Source organism: Polypterus senegalus, chromosome 2 (assembly GCF_016835505.1).
Source record: "Polypterus senegalus isolate Bchr_013 chromosome 2, ASM1683550v1, whole genome shotgun sequence".
Classification (NCBI taxonomy): Eukaryota; Metazoa; Chordata; class Cladistia; order Polypteriformes; family Polypteridae; genus Polypterus; species Polypterus senegalus.
In genome coordinates this window covers 195,981,119-195,990,732 of record NC_053155.1, presented here as the reverse complement: position 1 = coordinate 195,990,732, position 9,614 = coordinate 195,981,119, and the positions used below count along the sequence as shown (strand labels likewise).

General features: G+C 39.3%; 2 protein-coding genes across 6 annotated transcripts; one reads left to right on the top strand and one right to left on the bottom strand.

Moving 5' to 3' along the window:
* The first annotated feature begins 295 nt into the window (after nt 1-295).
* On the top strand, nt 296-2,575 carry LOC120524449. Its single transcript, XM_039746301.1, has 5 exons — nt 296-951; nt 1,450-1,495; nt 1,846-1,937; nt 2,019-2,129; nt 2,249-2,575. Exons 1-5 carry the CDS (start codon nt 296-298, stop codon nt 2,550-2,552), a joined length of 1,209 nt encoding a protein of 402 aa, XP_039602235.1. The 3' UTR covers nt 2,553-2,575.
* Nucleotides 2,576-2,671: 96 nt separating this feature from the next.
* On the bottom strand, nt 2,672-7,338 carry LOC120523638 (G2/M phase-specific E3 ubiquitin-protein ligase-like). 5 transcript variants are annotated; one of them, XM_039745140.1, is made up of 14 exons: nt 7,143-7,338; nt 6,403-6,628; nt 6,215-6,290; nt 5,813-5,974; nt 5,695-5,730; nt 5,514-5,587; nt 5,339-5,416; nt 4,865-5,070; nt 4,684-4,783; nt 4,424-4,586; nt 4,215-4,321; nt 3,996-4,140; nt 3,732-3,858; nt 2,672-3,581 (listed from the first exon to the last, which is right to left on the bottom strand). In XM_039745140.1, exons 2-14 carry the CDS (start codon nt 6,417-6,419, stop codon nt 3,244-3,246), a joined length of 1,629 nt encoding a protein of 542 aa, XP_039601074.1. In that variant the 5' UTR covers nt 6,420-6,628; nt 7,143-7,338; the 3' UTR covers nt 2,672-3,243. The 5 variants fall into 5 exon arrangements, with proteins under 5 accessions (XP_039601074.1, XP_039601073.1, XP_039601072.1 ...); XM_039745139.1 differs by lacking the exon at nt 7,143-7,338 and adding an exon at nt 6,838-6,900; XM_039745138.1 differs by lacking the exon at nt 6,403-6,628.
* Nucleotides 7,339-9,614: the final 2,276 nt, after the last annotated feature.

The following is a 9,614-nucleotide window of genomic DNA, read 5'->3' as shown; positions in this document are numbered from 1 at the left end:
CTCTCCAAATTATATTTGAGTAGCTCTCTTTTATGTCGTCGAATACTGAACAGCAGCACGAAAACAACATGTCCCGGCCACATGTAAGTAATATAAAATCATTTTGTACATTATTATTCGTTTGATAACTGACGTTAGCTAATTTTCAAACTATGCAAACTTGCAAAATGATGTACCTCATGTAGTTCGTTTTATGGGTTGTTTATTTTTGTCTGAGATACGTCATTTCATTGTATTTTTCTAACTACTTGTCCATGTTTGCTGCTTTTAACAGGACATACTGAGACAGCAAATGATGCATAGACTCCTCTCTAAACTGGAAGCTGCTTTAAACCAACAACCACTAAATCTGGATTATTTGGAGTTCTTGACTCGTCATGAGCTTGTTCTGTTTGAATCTTTCTCTCAGCAAATAGGTGGTCTGTCAGAGGTTACAGAGGCTCTACAAAATGTTCATCATCTGGTTCAGTGTGAAATTAACATCACCTCTGTGGGAATTATTGAACTGGAAACAGAAGTTGGTCTGGGACCTGGCCACCCCAAAATCGTACTAGAGAGAGAAAAACTGAAGAACTTGTTGGACACTCAGCTGCCAGTCAGCTGCATCGCTAAATGTCTTGGTGTTTCAAGAAGAACAATCTTCAGGAGGATGCAAGAATTTGACTTGTCTGTGAGAGGAACATACAGCACAATGAATGACCAAGAGCTGGACAACATCATATCGGCTATCAAAAATCAGATGCCAAATGCTGGCTATCGAATGGTTCAAGGACATTTGGTTTCTATGGGTCTCCGTGTTCAGTGGTGGAGAATGATGGCCTCCATGCATCGAGTTGATGCTGTTGGGATCTTCACACGGATTACAGAACTAGGCTGTGTTGTGCGAAGAAGCTACTCGGTGCGAGGCCCTCTCTCCCTTGTCCACATAGACACAAATCACAAGCTAATAAGGTAAAATACCCACTTATATAGCTCTAATAAAAGTTGGGCAGAAAGATGCACGTTATACTTTAAATCTGTTTTAATCAACCTTATCTGATAGGTCTTTCAGTGTGTTTATAATATTTTAAAAAGCACTTCATAGAGTAATATTAAGTAAAAGGATTACAGGATGTGTAACAAAAGCAGTAATATTGTTAATTGTAAATTTTCTTGAGCAATTATTTACACTTTGTATATCGATATTTTCCATGATAACAAGCCTATCAACACATAATATGGCAAGTGCTCCTGAAAACTTAAAAAAAAAATCATGACAAGGGAACTAAAATATTAAGTCTCATTGAACTTATCCACTTTCACATATAAAAATGTTGGTATTATTTTCAGCACACCTGACAAGTGTCCAGTTTAAATCAGTGGCAAGTTTGCATACTGAAAAATGTATTTTCAATGTCTTACATGTTCTGCAAATCAAGCCTTAGTGAGATTGTTTTCCCTCTGAAACAGGTACAATGTTGTGATCTTTGGTGGAGTGGATGGCTACTCAAGGAAGGTAAAATTTAAACTGTTATGTAGAATATTTGGTAGTTTTGAAATGAGAGCTGTATTAGGTTATTTCTTTATGAACATCAATTATTCAGCAAGCCAACATAGTGGACGATTTGCAATTTAAAAAAAAAATTATAATCAGTTCTTTACAAAAAAAAGGTTCAACTAAAAGGCCATTTTATTTTTGATAAGTACTACCAATATTGATGTATAGACTACTCAAGCTTTGAATTATGGTTTTGAACATAGAACCGTACAATGTTCCTTGAACACTTATTATGGAACTGCATTATTAACTGAAAACTATACATGATCTGAAACCAGATCTTTAATTTTCCATTTGTTTTACTGCAGGTCCTGTACTTGGATGCAGCAACTAACAACAGGGCAAAAACTGCATTCTCATTTTTCCTGAGATCAGCCCAGCTTCACGGCTTGCCATCAAGGTTTAATGCCCTGATCAAATTTATATGCTAGCAACAAGTTTCATTAAAGACAACTTCCTTAAAAATGTATTTTTATCGTAGGGTTAGGGCAGATCAAGGAGTAGAAAACCTGGACATTGCACATTTCATGTTTGCCACAAGAGGAACAGGGAGAGCGAGTTTCATATCTGGAAAGAGTGTCCACAATCAGAGGTTAGTCTTTTGATGTTTTTTTTATATTATTATTGACTGCATGGGTAGATTGTTGTAGCAGTTCTGATATTGATTTAAAGCATATAATACCATAAATCCAAATTCAAATGTATTTACAGAGTAGAACGACTTTGGCGTGATGTCTGGATTGCAGTCACTAGCAAGTACCATGATGTTCTTCACTCACTTGAGGAGGATGGCCTGCTTGACATTTCAGATGTCATTCATCTCTTTGGTGTCCACTACATCTTTGTCCCTCGACTCCGAGCAGATCTTGTCACCTTTGTTGGAGGATGGAATAATCATCCCCTCAGGACAGAAGGTGGTTTCACTCCTGAACAGCTCTGGTGTATGGGACATCTACAAGAGCTGGATGAGGGCGAGAGACTTGAGGTACCAGATCATAATTTTTTGCTCTTCTGAAATTAACATATTAAACACTTGTGGCACATCTGCGAGATGCTTCTGGTGATTTTATACATTCTTGCCTATCAATTACCACTAATGTAAATCACAGTAAGAAGAACATGAAAACAAAGGCATTCTTTTTAAATTGTTGTATTTATTGGAAAAAACGCTTACACAAAATAACATTACTCCCAAAAGTACCTATTCTGGAATAATGACTATTATATATGTTTGTGGATTTGAAGGAGCTTCAGGATCCAGGCATTGACTGGGAGAGTGCTGTACTGCAAGAAGAATCTAACAGCACAGTTGTGGTTCCTGAAATTGAATGCCCACTGGATGAGGAAACCCTGGAGGGACTTCAGAGAACAATTAATCCCTTGGAACATTCAGAATCTTACGGTCGTGACCTGTATATACAATTCTTGCTACTGGTGTCAAACCAACAGTGACACTTAAGATGGACGTGAAAGTCAACGCTCTTTTGTTCTCAAATACTGGATTTCTTTGCTGAAAGATTACAGATTACAATTCAGATTACAAGTAGACAATCAAACAAAGCACTTGCTTAATATCTATCAACGTAGGACCCTACACAAAGTTTTGAAGTCTTATCATTTTCATGAAACAGCTACGAACATCTTAACAGCTAATGTTTAGAAACATTTTTACTCATTTAGTTTCCAAATTACAAGACAACAATGTGTTAAACTCTGTGGAATCCACCACCATATCTAACTGCTGCACTCATTATGGTTTTAAACATTGTGTACGTGTCCAGATGCTGCACTGGAAAAGTCACAGTACAAGTGCATGCGCTCACAACTGGGTAACAAATTGAGTGATCTCCCAGCCGCTCCTTACATTCGTGGTCAAACTTGCATGTTATTTTGAAATGTCTCTTTTCATCAGGAAGGATGGGAACATGGGACTGGCCGGTCATCCACTGGAGCACATGCTGGACAGCAAGAGACTCTGATTTTTCACCACCTGCACCGCCTGTGTTTCCATCTGTAATGTTTGAAAATGTTTCTGAAGTCTTTTCTAAATAAAAGCAATCTGGATTACAATGTTTTAAATTAACAACTAAGAATACTTCCTAGTGCCCTGTATGTTAAAGCAAAAATATTTAACAGATGCATACGGTATATATACACAATACTATAGGTATATACAGCTAATACTATATAGTACCTGATGCTTCAATCTCCTGCAAGAAATCTTGCAAAAAATTTATGATCTTCCTCTCAGTTCTCTCCCTAGATGTCCCCTTTTCACTGAAATGTGGTTGGCAGCTCATCATAATGAAATCAGCGTCTGGCTGTAAATAAGGAAATAAAGTAGATTATATTATAGATATATTGTTCATTCAAAACTAATAAATAAATACAGGATAACTACAGTACAGATAAGTGGACTGTCTTCGGATCAGACTGAAGCTGCTATGTTAATACTTACTTTGAGGATTTTCCCAGGCACAAACAAACTGTGGCAAGCTTCAGGATTTACAGCCATCAGGTTCACAAGACCATACAGTTCCATGCCCTTTCTGAGCTGCTGTAGCATTGGAATCAGTCTTGTTGTAGAGTGTAAGACAATGGCACTTAAAGAAAACAAAACAAAATGAAAAACTAGTTGGGGATGGGTTAATGATCTCTCTGACTTTTTCTCGCTTACCGTATCATGCTTTCCTTACTATCCATCTTTATCTGGTTTGTGTATCCACATGTGACAATTTCATCAGCCCACAACATAAGAGACTGCATGTCTGCTGCATCTTCAACCTGGAAATGTATAATGTGAAAGAGGAAATACAGAAGGTTAAAAGTGTTTAAAAACACCATACTCATAATATATCATGTGCCAGAGCTAAACCAGGTGCTCACTTTGCTGATGAGCAGGGAAGATTCCACATCTGCAACATCCTCCTTAGACAGACAGCTGAAATCAACCTCTCCTGAGCAGAGGAAATTGTAGCACCATTCTTTGAAAAAGGCAGGAGATGGGCCTCCTTGGGCGAGGCTGACTGCAATTATTTCACCAACAGTTCTGTGAAGACAAATGATTATAATTCATTTTCAGGTAACATTTACAAAAATATCGGATGCGTATTAAATGTAATACACAAAGCTCGTATGTAACCAACCTGAAGTTTTCATTATCAAGATCGGTCAGAGAATACTTGGGGTTTTTGCCCTTGTTCTCAGGTCCTTCAAAGAATCTGCTTTCAATACCTGAAATCATGTCTTTCATACAAAAAATATCCGCATTTTTAAGTTATCCATTATTTTTTGACACTAGGACAAAACAGGTAATAGGCAACTCACCACTCAAAAACTCTTTCCTAAGTGCTCCTGTATCCACGCCTGCCTCTCCAATGAAAACCACCCTAAGAACACTGGTGGGAGATGCAGATTTTTTTCTCTGCCACTGGAGAATGCCTCTGTCTGGAAGGTCTTCTCTGTCCACACACAACTTAAATTCTGTTGTGGTGTCGACTTGTTGTTCAAGGCAACGCAATACATCTTCCACGCTTAACAAAAACAGGGTAGAAAACATCCTAAGTTCTCAAAGAAAAATAATCATCTTTAGATTAAAAGAGGCTACCACATTAAACTTGATTAGAACTTATCGCAGCATGTTCTGTGCAACAATCTTTAACCATAATTTAAAGTAGTGTGATCATAAAATGTTTTATATCAAATTAAAACCCAGCTATTGTTTAAAAGATCTTACACATAATTTTAACAAATGGTTCTGCATAATAGTGTGTATATGAACTATAATAGAGCAAAGATTACCTGTCTGTTGTGCATACTGAAGTTTGAGTTGGTGTGCATGTAGTTTGGTCATTTTCTTCAGGCACCATGCATTGAAAGCTGTTGACGAAACAAAGTAAAAAAAAAAAAAAATACATATGTTTGCGTGGACTGTTACTGAATAACATTTTTTCATAAATGGCTGAAAAAAGATTACCTATCCCCACACAGACTTGCGTGGACTGTGATCTCATCTTCAGGAAAGTCCTTAGTGCATATTGGACAAATAACCTACAATTTCAAAAAGGGGGTACATGTTATGTATAGTGGGAAAAAGATCATTACTGATACAAAATTTATTGTAGTTACTATGGTTTTTAGTAATTTGCTAGGTTTACCTTGCATTTGCTTTTCACAATGCATAACTCAGATTCCTGCAGAATTAAAAAACAGTAATTGTGATACTATATTATTTAATTAAAATTGCTCATTTTGACTTCATCAAAATTGTCTCACCTCATCATCAGTCTCATCAGGAGAGAATTTTCCTTTGCACGTATTAATGTGTACTGCAAGCATCTGCAGAGGCATAACTTCATTACACTGGTAACATAACTTCTTTGGCATCTTTGAAAAGTGCTGTGAGTCGGGAGGTAGAGGAGATGTGTCTAATGTTTCCTGAAGAGGTACAATGTAAAAAGTGGATTTGCCACCTCCTGACACAGCTTTCAGTGTTTTGACAGAATATCCTTCTGTTTCAGGTGGAATTACAGTGAGCTTTAATCGACCACTGCCACCTTTATTGACAGAAAGATAGCACATACAATCAAGCAGCAAAAGTATCAACTACATAATTCTAATGCAGTATGAGCACGCAAGAATGCCAAAACACACATAAAAACTGAATTTACAACAAACCTGTTGCCTTATGCAAGAGCCATCCTCCACAAAGATATTCCATTTTTGGAAAGGTTTCTTCCAGAAGTCTTGAAATCTTAGTTAAAAACACAGTTAAGCAGAATGGAACACTAAATGGACTGTGGCATATGATTCAGGCTAAATGCGTCTGTCAATGACTTATTTTAATACTGACTATACAACCTTACCTCTGCATGGTCACCATCTTCTGGAAGAGACACGGTTTGTCTCCCCATGCCAGCTTGTAGGAGTTCAAGCTCCTCAGCTGGCAAAGGAGTGTAGGATGTGTTTTTTGACAGCAAATAAAAACTGAGGCCTGTGGTCTTACTGCCTGCCTTTACAAGCTGTTTAGTAGATGTAAAACATCTCTTTTTACCACGGCTCAAGTTTGATTTGAAATGTCCTGGAAATGATCTGTGTGATGAAAATGCACGAGTTTAAAAAAATGCAGTGTTGCATAACATAAGGGTTATTGTTTAATAAAGTTATTAAATATGACACCAGTCCTTAATAGCACATTTTAATTTAGAAATCAATGTTGATAAATCGATAAAACAAATAACTGTAACAGAAAAGATTGCAAAACATTTAGAAAAAAACACACACACAAAAAAAGCTAACACCTTGTCATCTCTTGCTGGATAGTCAGAGTTCTAGGCTCCGGCTGCCCACTCTCTGTTGGCCTCCTGAAGGATTTGTGGATATGTTGTTAAGCAGCAAAGACACCAGATTTCTTACTGCTGACTCAACTGCACCATTACCCTAAAAAGCATGATTGGGATACACTGCCTCAGTAAGACAACTACGCTGGTAATTACCCATTAGGCTAGCTTAAACTCTACAGCTGCATCTGTAACTACAATTTCACGGCATATTAAACAGAAAGGACAGCAAATTACTAAATTCACACAAAAAAAATTAAACTCACCTGATACTGTGGTGTAGTATTATTGGAGCCATTATTTGATTCTGCCATCTCTTCTTTGGCTGCAGAGTAAATCAAAACTCCCTCTATCTGCAAGAAGCGAGGCTGAGTGGACAGTGTTTCCGGTTTCCGGAATGCAGCAGCTAGCGAGCTGATTGGAGACCGTAAGAGCCAATCAGAATTTTTGAAACCAAGTCTGTGATTGGTTGGTTTTGTGGCACACTTATAACGGTGTACAGAGAGTTGAGCGCCGCAGCAGAGAATGTTGTGCGCAAGCAACACATTGCGAGCAAGCGCAAATGAAAAACTGAGCGAGAGGGGGTGCTATTGTGTGTGTGTATATGGATAAGCGCAAACACTGAAATACATTTTTTGCACGCAGCAATGAATTTTGTTCACTCAAATTCAGCTTTTGTACGCTCAAAATAAATTTCTCTTCAAAATGCAACACTTGCACTTGCAATCTTTTTTTACGTGCGCTCAATATTTTTTTACGTGCGCTCAGAATAGTGGCACTGAAATAACGCCATACCCTTTCTCTAAGAAGATCTATTCAGAAAGAACCCCCTCTAGAGGCCACGATTCCCTTTTGTATTCGGCGCCCCTACGCTGACCAATTAAACGCTGTACGCCATCCCTCCCGAGGTACGCGATGACGTGAACACGCTTGTAAAAGCGGCGCCTACTTTCCCACACAATTACTATAAAATGGAGCTGCCGGCGCTACAGATAGCTGTGCCGGCTTCTGAGACGCCAACGGCACTTCTGCCATAAAGTGAAAGTAAGCACTTTCTATTCTTTTCCTCCTTCTCCTGAGCTACAGCCCAGACAACTACGAATAAGGGATCCCTTTACTAGACCGCGGTAAACTAATACTACGACGCTTTGCACTTTCTTTTACTCCTTTAGAGTTAATGAGGTTGCGGGAAACGCGTGTAGGAGTGGGGTACCGACAATGCCATCCCGGCCGGTCAATGGCAAGGCTGTCTCTCCAGTCTACATGAGACCCGCTGTGACACTCCCCAAAAGACGCTAATATCGTCAACAAAGACGTCTTTCTGCACTATATAAATGAAAAAAGGTAAGTTTCCTTTCTTTATACATTTTTTCCTCCAAACAAAAGCCTCCCTCTTTACACAGCAGAGGACGCTAAACTAATTTCATTTAATTAATGGTAATGCCAGTAGTGCATATTACCACACACCCTCCCCCTCAAGATTTCAGGTCATATGTGCGGGATAAATAATCTGCCACTAGATTCTTTTTCCCCGCAACATAACGTACCTGAAACCTGTATGGCTGGAGAGCCAAATACCAGCGGGCCACACGAGCATTAGAATGCCTCATCTTTTGGATCCACTGCAATGCTCGGTGGTCGCTCTCCACAATAAATTCGTTGGACAGTAGATAATACTTAAGGCTATCTACAGCCCATTTTATTGCTAATCCTTCTTTCTCTAAGGTAGCGTACTTCTTCTCTCGGTCAAACAGCTTCCTACTAATAAACAAAATTGGCCTCTTCTCGTCACCCTCTCCCTGCATCAAGGCTGCTCCCAAACCTTCCCCCGAGGCATCAACCTGCAAAGTAAAAGGTTTTGCAAAGTCAGGACAATGCAATACAACATTCTTACAAAATATTTTTTTCAGAGATTGAAAGGCATTTTCACATGACTCTGTCCATTTGACGTTTCGTGGTGCAGATCCTTTAAGCAGGTCGGTGAGGGTGCTGCAATATCCGAAAAATTGGGGATAAATCTTCTGTACCACCCCACCAAACCAAGGAATGACCGGACCTGCTTCTTTGTTCCAGGACACGGACGATCCTTTATAGCGGCCATTTTGTCAATTTGGGATCGGATCAAACCGCCCCCTATGGTGTACCCAAGGTATTGCACTTCCTCTTTGGCAATGACTGTTTTTTCAGGGTTAACCACAAGCCCAGCTGTTTTTAACCTTTCAAACACATCCTCCAGGTGTTTTAGATGCTCCTGCCAAGTCTTACTGTATACTACCACATCATCTATGTAGGCTCTAGCATACCTCTCTGCTCCTTGCAGCACTTTGTCCATGAGGCGCTGGAAGTTCGCCGCTCCATACAACCCAAATGGCATGACCGTGAACTGGTACAAACCTCCGGGAGCCCTGAAAGCGGTAAGTGGTTTTGCCTCATCGGTGAGTGGGACCTGCCAATAACCTTTGCAAAGATCAATTGTCGTTAAATATTTTGCTGGACCTAGCTGCTCTACCAGCTCGTCCACTCTAGGCATTGGGTAGGTATCAAAAGCTGAGATGGCGTTAAGCTTACTGTAATCCACACAGAATCTCATCTGTCCGTTCTTTTTAGGAACGAGTACCACAGGACTACACCAGTCACTCACTGAAGGTTCGATGATGCCTAAATCTTTCATCTGTTCCAGCTCCTCTCGGAAAACCTCTTGTAGGCGTGCAGGAATTCTACAGTAGGATGTTCTCACA